Genomic DNA, 17,998 nt, shown 5'->3' on the forward strand with positions numbered 1-17,998 from the left:
CTGAACACATGTTTGCCTCCAGTAGCTTCTGGGGATTCAGGCGAGGGTTACACACTCTGCCATTGGTGAGAGCACCTTGCTGTCCTCAAGAGGGGAAGGCGGATCCTTCCTAGTGACTGGAGTGTGGATGAGTAAAGTTCAGCTTTCAACGTGGACATGAGTCAGCTTGAGGGCAGGGCAGTGAATTTGTGCAGGAATTACCCAGAAGAAACAAAGCACCCCCGCTCTGTGAGTTACAACAAGGCAAAACTTTTAATACATGAGTGCTTATTACATTAGCTGCTTCGGGGCTCTGACATCTTTGATTTCTGGTCATGTTATTCTAACACGGAAAGGTGAATGCCTCCCTCCGGGCCACCTGGGCGGTTAAGTGGCCTGAGGATTTGCATGAGTGGACAATGGGGACACCTGTGCACACACCTGGGGATTTGGAGACCCCACCACCCCCCACCCAGCCACCACCCATGACTTTGAGTAAAGTCCTCTTCCAAGGAGGGAAGAATGAGGAGGTCCTTCCAGTAAAGAAGGAAGAGAGGAAAACATCTGTCACAGATACACACAGAGAGAAACGACATCATGGGATTGGCTTGAAAAGTGGGGGAAGGGATGGACCGGTTAGGACCTGGAGGGGGAGGGGTGAAGTGTGGGAGAGGGCTGAGTCCATTTGGTTTCATTCTTTGTAAAAAGTAATACCATCACGAGGACCATGCCATGCAACCTCAGAGACTCCTCTGTCCACTTCCCCCCGCGCTGTGCTGGGGCGGAGGGCAGAGGGCCGAGGTCAGTTCAGACGGGCGTGGTGCGCCTGTTGGCCGGATTATTATGCAACGACTCTTTGAACTCTTTGGGCGTGGAGTTGTGGAACTGTAGAAAAGCGTGGTCCCGGTCGGAGTTGAGGAGGGTCCCCATGGTGATCTTTGAGGGGTCCCGGGACAGGGTGAACATTGAGATGTCAGTGGAAGGGATGGTGTGGAAGCCTTTGCTGATGGGGGACAGGTCTCGGGATCTGGGTTCCGTGGAGCGGGAACTCGACCGCCTCCGAAATCTATACCTGTAGGGTGGAAGGCGAGCGAAGGTCGATTTCTTCAGGAGCTCCGAGTGGGATTTGGCACGTAACTGCTGATGCTTTTCTATATAGATGTGCACGGCGACGACCCCCACAATTTCCGCGATGATGAAAGAGAAGGCTCCGAAGTAAAAGGACCAGCCATAGGAGTAGCTCTTTTTGGAGTCACGCTGCCCAGGGTCTCCAGCATTGGCTGATATATAAACTATGATGCCGATGATGTTGCTTAACCCTAAAAGAAGGGGAAAGAAAAATACATCCTTTATAAACCTCAGAGGTAACTGTGACTTAGGCTTGAACTATTTATTTTGAAAATGTGAAGATGACAGGGAGAGAGGAGAATGGATTTATGGCCGGAAATTCAGCTGCTGAACTCTTCCCGCAGGGTGTGTCTCTCGGGAAATGAAAAATTCTGCTGATCCATCCCTGGTGGGAAGCATTCAGCTAAAGAATACACCTTACTCCTCCAGCAAGTGCAGCAGAAATCAAAGTGCATGTATTTTCCCTTAGAAACAATTCATTCCATCAAAACTTAGTCTTCAGCACTAAGTCATGAGGATGGTAAAATGAACGAGATACAGATTCTTGCCCTTGAGTTTCTCACCATTAGTAGGAGAAACTGACATGTAAATGCAATTACAGCAAAATACAGTCAGGGCTCCACCAGAGACATATATAAAATGGTTCAGGAGCAAAAAGAGAAGATGACTCAGCCACTTTGTCCTGAAGACAAGGTGACGTTTGAGCAGGTCCTGAACAGCTCCTGGCTCACCAGGAGATGAAAGGCTGTTGACAACAGAGTTGAGAATAACTTATAGTAGCAGTCTCGCCTGGATGGTGGGAAGGTTGATGGCATCTTGAGCCTCAATAAGAGGCAGCAGAGAGAGGAGGCTTAGAGAAGAAGAACGGGGTTAGAAGTGCTTATTGAGAGTCCAGATATGGCTGCCCAGTGGATATTTCTGGGTCTGGAACGAAGTTTGGAGAAAGAATGACCCATGGGTAAGGGACAGTAACTAACTATATCTTTTTATCTGCACGGGGGATACAATAATGTTTTAAATTAGCTATTGTTCAAACATCAGGAACTGGGGAATGTGAAGCTGTTGTCCTCAGTAGGCAAGGTCGGCAGACTTGGTGTCCCCAAGGGCCAACAGAATAGTTCTGGAAAGAGCTGTCCAGTAGCTTGGAGAGAAATTGATTCTCTAGGGAGTAGTAAGAAGGAATGAAAGAACCTGAGGGTCTGTGGCTGCTTCTCTCACACGATTGTCCAAAGCTAACAATATCTCTTTGTGTCTCTTTGCTTTAAGGGCCTCATCTAAGCCTTATACCAGTAATGACTCAGGGAGGCTTGTACATCAGCTGGAGTCTTCTAGCCTACAAACCCAGGCTGCCTCTAAATGGAAGTTGTCCCTTCTTACAGTTCCCAGTGTGTACGTGCTAAGTCACTTCAGTCATATCTGACTCTTTGTAACCCTATGGACCGTAGCCCACAAAGCTCCTCTGTCCATGGGATTCTCCAGGCAAGAATACTGGAGTGGGTTGCTGTGCCCTCCTCCAGGGGATCTTCTGGACCTAGGGATCCAGCCCAGGTCTCTTACATCTCCTGAATTGGCAGGCTGCTTCTTTACCACTAGCACCACCTGGAAAGCCCATCGTTCCCAGTACTAGTTGGTAAATAACCATTTCCATTGGCCTGCTGAGCATCCCCACCATTGAACACCTCATACTCTTCCTGGGGATCCTCAGGATTTCCCCAGAGTCCAGCAACCAAGTTTTTGTTGTTGTTGTTATTGTTCTTTTTAATTGGGGTATAGTTGCTTTGGAACTTCCCACTAGTGGTAAAGAATCTGGCTGCCAATGCAGGAGACCCAAGAGACGTGGGTTTGATCCCCTGGAGTAGGAAGTGGCAACCCACTCCAGTATTCCTGCCTGGAAAATTCCATGGACAGAGGAGCCTGGCAGACTACAGTCTATGGGGTTGCAAAGAGTCAGACATGACTGAGTGACTGAGCAACATAGCTGCTTTACAATGTTGTATTAGTTTCTGCTGTACAACAACATGAATCACCAATAGGCATACATATATCCCCTCCCTCTTGGACCTCTCCACCCCCTATCCCTACCACCCATCTAGGTCACCACCGAGCACTGAACTGAGCTAGTAGGAACCTACAGTAGGTTCCTGCTAGCTATCTGTTTTATACATGGCAGTGCCCATATGTCAGTCCCAATTTCCCAATTCATCCCCCCACCTCAGATCCACACGTCCATTCCCTACATCTGCATCTCTATTTCTGCCCTGCAAATAGGTTCATCTGTACAAAGGGTTAAAGCTTGGCATAGCAAGGGCCACTCCATTCTACTCCAGTTCTGATTGACTGGTGCTCATGCATTAAAGGGATTCATGTTTTGAATATGATCTCTGGCCACACTCCATCTAGGACTCTCCCCTAGAAGGCAGGGCCAGGGTCTGCTTCTTCCCTGTCTCCTCTTGGCTTTACCCAGCACAGGCACTCAGCAGGTAGGCAGTGGGTTCTAATCACGGAGCTATTTCTTCATATGGGGGTTGACACGGCCAGCCCTGTGTCAAGCTGCAGAAAACCACAGGGTGAAAAAAAACGGCTCCTGTTTCTGGAGTGTCAGTTTGGCTTGAAGATGAGTAGGGAAGACACATTCTTTTATATTAAAATGAACATGGATATAATAAGGAGAAGAGAGCAGAATTCACATGAATTTTTAAGTATAAATGGGAGACAGACTTCAAAGACATTTCAGCTCATGGAAGGCAGCTTCTGGTGATGCCCCCTGACTCCCCAGGGTCACATTTTTCACTCTCCTCTGCCTGCAGGGAAATTTTGGTGGCAAAGTTTGAGAAGCCCTGGAAAGAAGTCTTGCTGAAAAAAAAAAAAGAAACTCAAAGAGATACTCGGATGTCAGCGCAGGTTAAAGGAGGTGACAAGCCAAGCGAGTTGCCACTTGTTTCTATGGCATTGATGATATGCCAGGCACTGTGCAAAGTCTTTACGTGCATGATCTCAATTAATCATTGCAACAGTCCTGCTTTAAAAAAACAAAAAAACAAAAAACCTTTTTTTTTTTTTACAGATGAGGAAACTGGGACACAGAGAAAATAACTTCCCAAGTCAACACAGCTGGGGAATGGCCTGTGTGCTTGTGCTAAGCTGCTGTAGTCGTGTCCGACTCTTTGCGACCCCATGGACTGTAACCCACCGGGCTCCTCTGTCCATGGGATTCTCCAGGCAGAAATACTGGAGTGGGTTGCTATGCCCTCCTCCAGGAGATCTTCCTGACCCAGGGATTGAACTGGTGTCTCTTAAATCTCCTCCATGGACAGGTGCGTTCTTTACCACCTTGGAAGCCCTGGGAAATGGCAAAGGTGGGGTTTGAACCCAAGATTGTCTCTTGCTCCCTGAGCTCAGATCTAGCTAGGTTTGTTCACCGCTATGGTCTTATCTCCTTGCCCAGAGCCTGACCCGAAGCAAGAGCACAGTGCATATTTGTTGAATTGAATCAACATGAGAATTAAATGGTACAACATATATAATACCAGCTTTTATGGATCCTAGGTGGTCCTAGTGGTAAAGAACCCGCCTGCCAATGCAGGAGACATAAGAGATGCAGGTTTATCCCTGGGTTGGGAAGATCCCTTGGAGAAGGACATGGTGACCCACTCCAGTATTCTTGCCTGGAGAATCCCAAGGACAGAGAAGCCTGGTGGGCTACAGTCCATGCAGTCACAGAGTTGGACATGACTGAAGTGACTTAGCACTATGCATCCCACAGTTACTGCCAGCTAGATGCAGTTCTAGGCATTTTCCACATACCAACTATCTAATCCTCTGAGCAGGCTTAAGAAGTAGAGCCATTATTACCCCCATTTTTCAGATGAGGAAATGGAGGCATTGATTGGTTAAGAGACTTGCCTGAGGTTACCACACAGGGGAGTGGTAGAGCCACGATTTGCCCCAGGCAGCCTGACTTCAGAGCCCATGGTCTTGAGCATAATGCCCAGTTCCTGGCGCATAGTAGGTACTCAATAAAGGATTGTTGACTGCTTGCCAGAAATCATAGGACCTTAGAATAACTGAGCAAAAAGAGCCTTCGGGAGTGCTGAATCCTACTTTCATTTTGTAGGTGGAAGAACGGAGGCTCTTTAGGGCCCTCAGGGAGGTCAGTGGTGGGGGGAGAGCTAGGATTAGACAGACCCCCAGCTTCTGGCTCCCCTCAGGCCCTTGTTGCTGCCCCTTGTCTTCCCCGGTTCCCGTGAGTCTATTCTACCTGCTGTCTCTCACAACACCCCTTGTAACAGGACGTTTGCTGGTGACACACTCTCCCTTCACAATCCCCTTGGGGGACAAAATAATGATCTTCTCCTGTTTAGGAAACCCTCATGTCAGCACAACACAGCATCCCCTGGGTCAGTCAGAGACCGGGAGGTCTGGAGGGGCCCCCGACAACTAGAACGTGCCTCAAAGCAATGCAAGTCCCTGGGTCTGCCAGCTGTTAGCGTCTGTCCACACAGAGTGTCACCTTTAATAAAATCATAAGCTGATCTTATTCTCCTGACAAGATGGTCTGTGGCTCGAGTTGGTTCCCAGACACTCAGCGCTGGATTCCGTCCACCTTCCCCTTTTCCAAGAAGGGAAAAGAATAGGGAGGATACTGAGAAAGATCTTAGAGGGGGCTGGGAAGCTGGGCTTCCAACTTCAGAACTATTGTGTTGCTTTTAACTTGCTAGAAAATAATATTGTGCTTTTTACGTTCAACCTCCTTCCAACAACCCTATGAAATAAGCACTGGTACTTTTCCCCCCATTTTATAGTTGAGGAAATCAAGTTACAGGGATTTGGTAACATTTCCAGGGTCCCATAAGTTTAGCCAAAATTCAAATCCAGGCAGGTAAGCTATTCTGTTTTTGTGGTTGTTGTTTCGTCGCTAAGTCGCGTCTGTCTCTTTTGCAACTCCATAGGCTGTAGCCTGCCAGTCTCCTCTGTCCATGGGATTTCCCAGGCAAGAATACTGGAGTGGGTTGCCATTTCCTCCTCCAGGGGATCTTCCCCACCCAGGGATAGAAACCCACATCTCTCGCATCTCCTGCATTGGCGGGAGGATTCTTTAGCACTATCACCACCTGTGAAGCCTCTTCTCTGTTTCTACCCAAGTAAATATTCTGCCATTATGGGTTAAAGTTTGGAGGTCGTCATCAAAGAGTCAAGCTCTCTTCCCTCTTTTCATCTCTAAAGCATTTCATTCAGATGGCATCGACTGAAGGGTGGGGTGGGAAGAGACTGCAAAGCAAAGAGGCGTGGAAACCCAAAAGGGAGGAAGATGAGCGGGTGGAGGAGGGATGGAGATAAAGGAGGAGAGAGGAGGCAGAAACAGGAACCCTTCTCGAGACTGTCTCATCCTCCTTACCACCCTCTGCCACCTTCCGGTCAGGGCTGCTATTGATAAGATCTTTCCTGAGAGCATCTGAGGCTGCTGGGTTTTCTGTTGTTCCCAGAGATGCTCTGGACAGCCTGAGGATTTGAGTTCTTGAAGAGCTGTGACCAGTAGTTCACCAGTAAACCCAGGTCTCACGGGGCCAGAAATAGTGTATGATCGTATCCAGAAGTTGGACCCCTTTAAAACACACTGGACTCATCTCTCGAGTCACACCTTACACACACCATACACGCTCCCTGCCCACTCTGAACAGACATACACAGGCACATTCTTATTAATCATTCTCCCATCTCTGAGCCGACCTAAGTACCCCATCTCCTCCTCATCTTCCCTCTGTCCATTCTCCAGCTAGATTGTCAGCATCTTTGGTTCTTATTAAAGCCTTTGGTTCTCATTCTTAACACACAGGTCGAACATTTTCTTGCTCCTTCCCTGGAGGGAACCCTGAATAGCATGGCTTTGTCCTTCTGGCCCTGGCTCGGGTTTGGTGTCTGTGATGCTCTCTGGGCAGAGGCCAAGATGCTCACCTGCAGAGACAAAAAAGATGCCCGCGCTGAGGATGACGTTGTGTCTGCTGCGATGGAACTCGCTGGCTGCCACGCAGAGCCCGCCGAAGAAGAGCAGCGTGACGCTGAGGATAGGGAAGACGCTGGAGGCCCTCACAGCCCCTGTGGAGAGAAGGAGAGAGGGTTCTGCCTGCACCCAGCCAGCCCTGAGATCCCCCTCCACAGACATGGGGGTGCCTGGTTGGAGGACAGCACGTGAGCAGGAGGAGTATACATCTAACACCCTGGGCTTGGGGTTAACGGTCTGTAGTCATCATCCTGAAATGCATAATAGCTTTATTTTGAATGTGTGTTTTTCAAATAAGTCTGATGGGCCAATGGAGCATGCGCCATGGGCTTCGAACCTCGACTCATGTGGCATCCCACTCCCCACCACATTGCTACCTCCCGTTCTCCGTGGGGTGGTTCCTAGCTGCCCCTCCCCCACCCCAACCAGTGACCGCTGCTACCCTCGGCTCCTGAGCATGGACACAGGGAGAATCAGGATTGGGTGCAAGCCCTGGGCACCCTTGAGTGTCCTTATGCTGGAGGGAGTGTGACATTACATAGCAAGTAAAAGACACCATGACAGGTGGAGAGAGAGAAGGCAGAAGAAGGGAAACAGCAATTTTGGCCTGCGTTTTGAACCAGAAACCCAGGATTTTCATTTTGTCCTGGGTCCTGCAATTTAGGTAGCTGGTGGGGCATCCTGGGATTCCCATTAGATCACAAGCTCTCTTTCCCAAAACACACGAACATTCATTTAGTACTGAGTCTGGCAATGACCATGCAATATCTATTTAGTCACTGGATAAACACATGAATTTAGTTATTCATTCATCAAGGCTTCTGGGGCACCTACAAAATGCCAGGGGCTCTGCTGGGTCCTGGCATACTGACAGAAATGTTTAAACACCCCCAGGGGCACAGGTGTGGCCCTTCAAAGGGGAAAGAGAGGATGCTAGTTGAGGCCCAGGGCAAGTCTTCAAAACAAGTGTGTTAACTCTTGTTACTAGATCATAGAGAGGCCCTAAGGTTTTGGGGGAAGGGGCCTTCAGGTGGGGATTCCAGTATTTACCCAACCAGTATTAGACTATTTCCTGGAATACTTGGGCCAGAATATCAGTTGGATAAATTCTGCCTTCATTGAGGTACAAAAGAGCTAAGGTCCCACCCTTACGGGACTTGCATTCTAACAGAGATGACGGGTAGGAGCTGCTACCTAATTTTTAGGGCCCTATGCAGGATGAAAATGCAAGGCCTCTTGTTATAAAATTATTAAGAATTTCAAGATGGTATGGTGACTAGACTTATCATGGCAATCATTTTGAAATGTATAGAAATATCAAATCATTTTGTTGTGTAACAGGAACCAACATAGTGTTGTAGGTTAGAAAGTGAAAGTGACTCAGTCATGTCCAACTCTTTGCGACCCCATGGACCCCAGTCCATAGAATTCTCCAGGCCAGAATACTGGAGTAGGTAGCTGTTCCCTTCTCCAGCAGATCTTCCTGAAGCAGGGATCTAACTGGAGTCTCCTGCATTGCAGGCAGATTCTTAACCAGCTGAGCTACCAGGGAAGCTCCAATTGTAGGTCAGATCTACTTCAAAAACAAACTCATAGAAAAAGAGACCAGATTTGCGGTTACTAGAGGTGGGGACTAGGGGGAGGGGGAATGAAATGGAGGTGGTCAAAAGGTACAGACTCCCAGGTTATAAGAAAAATAAGTACTAGGGATTTATTGTGCAGCATGGTAAATAAAATTAACACAGCTGGACATTATACATAAAAACTGAGAGAGTAACTTCTGAGAGTTCCATCACAAGGAAACAAATTTTTTCTGCTTCTTTAATTTTGTGTCTGTATGAGATGGTGGATGTTCACTAAACATTCTGTGGTCATCATTTCATGATGTATGTAAGTCAAACCATGATGCAGTACACCTTAAATCTATACAGCACTGTATATCAGTTATATATCAATAAAACTGGAAGAAAAGATGAAATAAAGGTGACTGTCAAAGGCATATATAAAAAAAGAAGACTTCCAAGATAGTGAGAGCAGAGAGCATGGACCCAAGTGTGGACCCTTTAAGGGTGGGGCTGGTGTGGCTGAAAGGGCTGTAAGAACCCAGACTTGAGCTGACCGTGGCATGGACTCGGTTGTAGATGGGTGGTGAGAGACTCAGGATGCATTTTGAAGGTAAATCCTAAAGAACTGGCAGTGGGATGTGAGAGAAAGAGGGGTTGACAATGACTCGAGGGCCTGGTGCTTAGCCGCTGAGCAGACGGTAGCATCTTTAAAATCACGGCGCGTGTGCAGGAGCAGTAGGGCGGCGGGGAAAGGCGGTCAGTGCATTCTTGGCGTTGAAGTTCAAGCTCAGTGCTCGGAACTTCACGGCCCTGTCTGTTTTCTCACGGATGCTTTCTTCCTACTGCTACAGTGTGGCGGTCCTCCCGCTCCAAGGGCACAGGGCTGGGCTCTGCTTTTGTTGTTGCTGGTGTTTTGTTTTGTCTTTTTCATGGAAAAAGTTTTCTGCAAGTTTGGTAGCTGATTTGGGATCTGCCTGGGAGGGCCGATAGAGGAGAACTGGGGTGAGATTCTCTTCATGAAAAGAAGAAAATGAGAAAAATTCTAGCTTTTGTTTAGGGATGACCACCCCAAGTCACCCAGTGTTGGGGTCTGGGCAGACCAGGATCCCAGTAACTGTCCTCATCGTGATGCGAAAGTTTTGGGAGGGGCTTCAAACTAACTAGAAACCTCGATAGGAGACCTGAAACATGAAGGGAGGGGTCCTGGATGTCCTGACCCCTGGGAGGGTGATTAGATCAGTCCCCATCCCGGCTTCAGGCCAGTCAGTCACTGTCCAGGAGTCCTAGCCTAGGCCTGGCTTGCCCTGCACATCTGGGGCCCCAGGCAGGCTTGCAGGGGGCAGGGCGGGCCCCCTGGTTCCTCTAGTGCCCATGTCAAGGGGCATCCTGGGAAGTAAGCTCTGGGGTCTTTGGTGGGCATAGCTTATTTATAGCATCTAAATATTTACCCATATGGCCTATGAGTTTCCATATGAACCTTGGGCCTGGGCCCCACAAATATTAGGAGTGGGTCTACCCCCAGGGATATCAAGGACTTGTTAGAAACTCTTGTGCAGATCTCTGAGGCAATCGTTTGCATTGTATCCTTGACGGGAATTGCTGGAATATTCAATGTGATGAGTTCAACTGATTAAAGGAGAGCACCTTAAAAACAATTAAAAAAAAAATTTCAAAGTATGATTACAGTGTGATTAAGCCCGAAGGAGATGATCTGAGCGTTGGAAGCTACTGAATTGCGTTGGTTGTGTGTATTTGCGATGTGTGGCTGTGAGACGTGGGAATGTGGTTGCTTCCTATGCGGTGTGGGAACCATCTGGAAACCAGGCGGTGGCCAGATCCCATTTCTGCCCCACGGGCGGGATCAGAGCAGGTTCTAAAGACTCTGGCTACAGGTGCCAGCCTCACACAGGATGTGCTCTGCTGCCACTTTCTCCTAAGTCAGGTGGAGTCTACCCTCGATTCATTCATTGTTTTTTTTTTTTTTGGCTGTGATGCATGGCTTGTGGGATCTTAGTTCCCTCACCAGGGATCAAACCCCAGCTTCACAGTGAAAGCACCAAGTCCTAAGCAATGAACCGCCAGGGAATTCCCAACCTTGGATTTGGTTTATCTAGATGAACAAGAAGGTTTTTGTCTGGCGTCAGGACAATTAAAGAGGTCTTACTGTCTTCTTTCCCTGTTTCTCCTCCCTAATCTATATGGGGCTAAGCTGTGGTCCTAGGAGTGGGGAGGGAAGCTTGTTCCAGGGTAATTTCACCTTCGTTGTCTGAGCAGGGCTTGGCCAGGTCCAGTGCTATGTTAGGGATTTCTCTAGTCTAGGGATCCCCAACCTACAGGCCCTGGACAGCTTCCCATCTGTGGTCTGTTAAGAACCAGGCTGCACAGCAGGAGGTGAGTGGCGGGCCGGTGGGTGAAGCTTCATCTGTATTTACAGCTGCTCCCCATCACTCACGTTACTGCCTAAACTCTGCCTCCTGTCAGATCAGTGTCATTAGATTCTCACAGGAGCCAGAATGCTATTGCTTGAATCCTCCTGAAACCATCCCCTCCACCGCCCGACCCCTGCTGTCCATGGAAAAATTGTCTTCCATGGAACCAGTCCCTGGTGCCAAAAAGGTTGGGGACCACTGCTCAGGTCAACAGGACCTGTGGGCGATTAAACCTTCTGCTACAGATTTAAGCTGTAACCTCCCCAACCACATATAAGAAAGAAGAAAAAGCAAACAAATTAGTGTGGAGAATCCCATTGTCCTGGGGTGTGGTCACAGCAGGAACTAACAGCATGGGACTGGACGGGCTGGAGACCCCTGCAGGAATGGGACCCTGGCCCCACGTGACTGGGTCAGGGATTCCAACATTCCCAGCAGGAAATTCGTGTGCTTGGGACAGTCCCTCCTTAACCTGGTTTGGTGGCTGATGGTGAGGACCTTCACCTTCCAAGAGGGGAGAGATATACTTTGTTGGAAAAGAGGTGCATCTCTTGGAAGAATTTAAAATCAGTTTTGCAAGTTGTGAAATAGAACTCACAGTTCTGTTTCATCCCCAGCAGGGCAAACATCAAAATAGGGAAGAAAAGTAAAAACTTAGGCACTCTGATAAAAGCCCACTTGTGATGGCTTTAGAATAATCCTTTTTTTGAGGAAGTCCAAGTAATAATAATCTATGTCATCCCCCAAACTCTGGTCAAGCTCCCTCTCTAAATGTGGCTTCTATTCCCACATCAGATCTTTTTGAGCTGCTCATATAAACCCTAGGCAGCATTGGGCAAATCCAAGTAGCTGAAAAAAGGGAAATAATATGTTTACATTTTAAAATTTAGCTTAGAAGTGTCTGTTTCTTTCAAACTGATCCCCCAGCACCACTTATATTGTTATGTGATTAAAGGCTCATATGAATACCCACAGTCCCTCTGCAGACTGGCAAGCATGAGTAGAGTGAAAACTGATTTTAATTGTAAAACACTCTGCTTGAGTTATGAGTTACAGGCATAATCAGAATACCACAATTTCTTGAAGTTTTATTGATATTACTGTAGTAGTGTTTTTTTTTTTTAATGTTACATTTAACACTCTCTAATAGTAGATTAGTCAGTGCCTTAAAATTTCCCTTCTGAGGAAACTCAGGCTCCCTGTTGAAGAAATTCTATTTAAATTACATTGTTTCCAATTCTCTCTGTGCCAGGATCAATGTCAGGCCCTTGGCTGCTGTTGGCCTTGGCTGTTGTTCATCCCATGCCACAAAAAAGAGCCAACACGTATGGTTTCAGGCGGTGTGTAATGTGCATCAGCTTATGTAATTTTCGTGACCCTGTTAAATGGATGACGTTATAGTCTTCATTCCTGACTATAAAGAAAGGTGAGAGACTTTTTGATGATGCAGTTTTGATTTGCATTTCTCTAATTATTAGAGATGTTGAGCATCTTTTCATGTGTTGGTTGGCTATCTGTGTGTCTTCTTTAGAGAGGGGTTTATTTTAGGTCTTCCACCCATTTTTTTATTGTGTCATTTGTTTTTGTTTTTTGATGTTGAGCTACATAAGCTCTTTGTATGTTTTGGAGATTAATTCCTTGTCAATTGCTCTGTTTGCAAATATTTTCTCACACTCTGGGGATGGTCTTTTTGTTTTGTTTATGGTTTCCTTCATTGCGCAAAAGCTTTTAAGTATGTCCCATTTGTTTATTCTTATTTTCATTATTCTAGGAGGTGGTCAAAAAAGATCTTGCTGCGATTTATGGCAAAGAGTGTTCTGCCTCTGTTTTCCTCTAAGAGTTTTATAGTGTTTGGTTTTACAATGAGAGGTAAAGCACCTTGGCCCACATCTAACCCAGCTAGTTGGGCGTCAGTGGAGTAAAAGCCCTGGTCGACCAGAATCCAGAGCCCTTGCTCAGCATACCCTACTGCCTCCTACATTCTGTGTTCATGACAGTTTCCCATCATATCAGGGTCACTGACCTTGGGACAATCTACGGGGAGACACTAGCCCTGCCCCAATGCTGTTGAAACTGAAGAAGGGTGAACCTTGGTTTACATTTATTCTCCCAGGCCTTGCCCCTTAGGACCTCACCCATTAGCACTTCATCCATCAGCACCTCACCCATTAGCACCTCAAATCCACCCTCTGGGGCAGGTGAAAACTTGTATTCAAGTTGAAGAAAACCCTTAGATTTTCTTGTAAGTGGACTAAAAAGAACTTTTGAGGTTTGATTCACCTTTTTTTTTTTCTTTTCCTGTTTCTAGTTCACTGAAATGAAAGAGACTCAGATATCAGAACTGCCTGAATGTCTCTGTCTAGTAGCAAAGATTTTCCTGAAGCTTCATTGCACATATCCATTTCTGAGGCTAGGTATTGGGGAGCCTCAAACTCAGAGGCAGCTGGGTGACTGCAGGGCACCCCTCCTCATCACCCTCCCGCCAGGGGGACCCTGGAAGTCGGGGAAACTTACGCAGGAGATACTCAGCTGTATCCTGTTCGTAGTCAGCATCTTCGGGGAAGTGATCAATTTTCTTGCACACACCTCGGAAAGCCCCTGTGGAAACAAGTGTGGCCCTGAGTCGGGGGAGGGGGGCAGAAAGAACACCTGGGCCCAGCCTGGGGCTTCTCCTCTCCCACAGTGAAGATCCTTCAGACTTGGTGGTTCTGCCTTGGTGGGTCAATCAGCGTCTTTCTTGGGGCACAAAAAGGAGATTAGCAGAGGAAAAAATAAATAAAGCTGGAGACAGAAACTTTCTGCTTAGATTTTGCATGATCCTGGGATCTATTTAGAAGGGCAAAGAGCTAGGAAGCATAAGCATTCATCATGAGACCTGTTATTTTTTCCCCAGTCAATGAGGGGAAAGGGGAAAAGATAGTGGAATATACACGTGTGTGTGTGCATGTGCGTGCTAAGTTGCTTCATCGTGTCTGACTCTTTGCGACCCCATGGACTGTAGCCTGCCAAGCTCCTCTGCCCATGGGATTCTCCAGGCAAGAATACTGGAGTTGGTTGCCATTTCCTCCTCTAGGGGATCTTCCCGACCCAGGGATCAAACATGTGTCTCCTGTGGCTCCTGCATTGTAGGTAGATTCTGTACTGCTGAGCCATCGGGGAAAACCCAGTGGGTAGACATATATGTGTGTATATATATATTTATATATAAAATCTTATCGTCCCATTTTACAGATGAAGCAACTGGCCAATAGCATTGTGCTTAGGGACTTCCCTGGTGGTCCAGTGGTTAAGGATCCACCTTGCAATGCAGAAGACTTGGGTTCAATCCCTGGTCAGGGGAACTAAGACCCCCTCATGCTTCAACAAAGCCCCAAGGAGCCAAATAAATATTTTTGAGGGGAATGGGAGAGAGGCTCGGGAGGGAAGGGATATATATTAATATATAGTTATGACTGATTCTAGTTGTTGTATGGCAGAAACCAACACAACATTGTAAAGCAATAATCTTCCAATTAAAACACAAAACAAAACTGTGCTTGCGTTCAAATGCGTAAGAGGTGAGCCAGAACACAGGCAAGGTCTGCTGGCTCCTCGGTGTGGATTCCAGGCACGGATTCGGAGTAACCTACTCTCTCTGATAGATAACACAGGATAGTCCCCTTTAACGATCCCCTTGCCTGGAACCACAGCCCCTTGCTGGGCTCTGCTGTGCAGCTCACTCCTTCAGGAGGAGAGAATTGCACGGGTATATCCTAGGGAAACGACAGTCAGCATTCTCTTTCCTTTTCTTCCTTCGCCATGAGCCTGAGTTAACTCATTGCGGGTGTTTGATAATCGTTGTGGGTGTTTGTTAACTAGCCAATTAGCCAGTCTCCAGGGCAGTTAATGGCTCTGCCAGTTCTCATAAATGACAAACAATTTCAGAACCTCTCACCACAACACAGTGTGAAATTATGCCTTATTGTTCTTGTCTCTGCCCGTAGAGATGGCGTGGAGGTGAGGGGCCAGGTGGTGTCGAGGACCACAGACAAGGCTTATGTTCACACACAGCTGGGCTTATATTTTCAGAGTAGTTACTGTAAGAAATAAGATCATATATGAAGTAAGATAATTTTTGCAAAGCTCTAGGTGCATCATTATAATGGCTAGCACCTTTGAAGTGCTTCCAGTGGGCAAGGCACAGAGCTAAAACCTACATTCTTCTCATTTACTCTCATCCACCACCCTAGGAGGTAGGGACTGTTCACACTGACATTCAATGATGAGCCAATGCAGGATCGCAGAGGAGAGAGAGTTGTCATAGCTGGTGAAGGAAGAGTCAATATTTGCATCTGGCTTTACCATTACACTATGTCTATTATTATCTGATAATAATAGGAGCGCTATGCATTTTTAAATACATTTTATTTATTTATTTGGCCCCACAGGATCTTAGTTGTGGCACGCAGGATCTAGTTCCCCAACCAGGGATCGAACCTGGGCCCCCTGCATTGGGAGCACAAAGTCTTAGCCACTGGACCACCAGGGAAGTCCCGTGCCATGTATATTCTTAAAATTTTAATGAAGTGTAGTTGATTTACAATGTTCTGTTAGTTTCTGCTGTTCATCAAAATGATTCAGTTATATGTGTATATATATAATTTTCATATTCTTTCCATGATGTCTTATTACAGAATATTAAATATAGTTCCCTTTGCTATACAGTAGGACCTTGTTGTTTATCCATTCTATATGTCTCAGTTTGCGTCTGCTAATCCCAAGCTCCCAATCCATCCCTCTCCCTACCATCCCCCGACCCCGACCCTTGGCAACCACAAGTCTATTCTGTATGTCTGTGCATCTATTTCTGCTTTGTGGAAATTCATTTACGTCATATTTTAGATTCCACATATAAGTAATATCATATGGTATTTGCCTTTCTCTTTCTGACTTACTTCACTTAGTATGATAATCTCTAGGTTCACCCGTGTTGCTGCAAACAGCATTATTTCATCCTTTTTAATGGCTAAGTAACATCCCATTGTCACCCCACTCCAGTACTCTTGCCTGGAAAATCCCATGGACGGAGGAGCCTGGAAGGCTGCAGTCCATGGGGTCGCTGAGGGTTGGACACAACTGAGCGACTTCACTTTCACTTTTCACTTTCATGCATTGGAGAAGGAAATGGCAATCCACTCCAGTGTTCTTGCCTGGAGAATCCCAGGGACGGGGGAGCCTGGTGGGCTTCCGTCTATGGGGTCACACAGAGTCGGACACGACTGAAGTGATTCAGCAGCAGCAGCAGCAACATCCCACTGTGTATACGTACTACACTCTCTTTATCCATTCCTCTGTTGATGGACATTTAGGTTGCTTCCTTGTCTCGAGGAGAGCCATGTATTTAACCCGCACTACAAGTATGCTCCAAACCAGAGGCATTTCACAGAAAATGGCATGCGATATGAGCCCATTCTCTCGGTTTTGATTCTCCACTTACCAGGCAGAGAAGGGACTCAGAACCAAGAAGGGGAGTCTTGGAGAGAAGGCTTGAAGACTCAAAGAAATTCTTGGAAGAAGGACAAACTCAGAACTCCTTCCCTGATATTGAGAAAAGGCCTTCCTTTTTCTTGTTTGGATTTGAGAGTTTCAGCCAGATTCCTGTTTGTTTTTAAGCCCCATCCCCTTCCACCTGGCTGGATAACAAATCAGAATAAGTCACACATGTGAAGCACTTACCGTATACCACATGCCATTCTAAATCCTCTCTAGCACTCAAGACAGCCTGTTGAGGTACCTGGTTTTATGAGCCCTATTTCACAGATGAGGAAATCTATAAAGCAGGTGATTTTCCCAAGGATACAGCTACAAGCGGCACACTCAAATGTAAGTCTTTCAGACTCCAAAGCCAAGTTCATAATCACTACTCAGAACTGCACTCTCTTCAGCACATTTTAGGGTTGTAAGCAAAGTCCTTTGCCAGATGGCTCTATGACCATTTCATGGTCCATCCACTGTTATAAACCAGACCATAGGATGGTGGTTTTTCCATCCACTATGCTTTTTCCAGGGTTTACATCAGGGGCCACTGGGCAGGGCAAGAAGAGTGGTTGTAGGACCACCTATTAATAGCTATTTCACATTCCCAACAAGAGATTTCACAGGAAGGAAAAGTTCAGCGGAAGACTAAATGTGAGAACTACTGAAACAGACCAGTCAGAACCACACGGGACTGGAGGGCTACACACACGCCCGCATCTGCTTGTGAAATGCGCCTTACCTAAGGGGGCTTAAGGCAGCTTGAAGCTAGGATGCAGAGCCAGCGAACACCAGTGGCTCCTGGAGAAACGGTCAAGAATTTTAAGTGGTCTAAAGCGTTGCACCACCTGTTTCGTACAGCCTACGAGCTGAGGCTGGTTTTTGCATATGTAGATGGTTGGAAAAATCAAAAGAAGAATGTTGTTTCATGACACATTAAAAAAAAAAAAACTAGACGAAATTCAACTTTCAGAGTCTGCAAATAAAATCGTATTGAAATCCAGCCATGCCCGTTTGTTTACGATTTTTGTGCCAAAATGGCAGAGCTGAGTAGTTGTGGTAGAGACAGCAAAGCCAAAATTATTGACTGTTTGCCTAAGGAGGCTTCCCAGGTGGCTCTAGTGGTAAAGAAGCCACCTGCCGATGCGAGGGACATAAGAGATGTGCGTTTGATCCCTGAGTTGGGAAGATCCCCGAGAGGAGGGCATGGCGACCCACTCTAGTATTCTCGCCTGAAGAATCCCAAGGACAGAGGAGCCTGGTATGTTATAGTCCATGAGGTTGCAAAGAGTCAGACACAGACTGTGTACAAACTGTGGTGGGGGCAAAGTGGGAAACAAATGGGCCTTCTTGGGGCTGGAGAACTTAATCCAAGCTGGAGCTTC

General features: G+C 46.9%; 1 protein-coding gene across 1 annotated transcript in view; it reads right to left on the reverse strand.

The window, feature by feature from the left end:
* Positions 1 to 227: 227 nt before the first annotated feature.
* CACNG3 (calcium voltage-gated channel auxiliary subunit gamma 3) overlaps positions 228 to 17,998 on the reverse strand; it is a 101,422-nt gene continuing 83,651 nt past the window's right edge. The window contains exons 2-4 of the mRNA XM_027527675.1: positions 13,614 to 13,697; positions 7,060 to 7,200; positions 228 to 1,298 (exon numbers count right to left, since the gene is read on the reverse strand). Coding sequence (XP_027383476.1) covers positions 787 to 1,298; positions 7,060 to 7,200; positions 13,614 to 13,697 — 737 coding nt within the window. The 3' untranslated portion in view covers positions 228 to 786. The remainder of the gene's footprint in view (positions 1,299 to 7,059; positions 7,201 to 13,613; positions 13,698 to 17,998) is intronic.

The sequence above is a fragment of the Bos indicus x Bos taurus genome, chromosome 25 (assembly GCF_003369695.1).
Source record: "Bos indicus x Bos taurus breed Angus x Brahman F1 hybrid chromosome 25, Bos_hybrid_MaternalHap_v2.0, whole genome shotgun sequence".
NCBI lineage: Eukaryota > Metazoa > Chordata > Mammalia > Artiodactyla > Bovidae > Bos > Bos indicus x Bos taurus.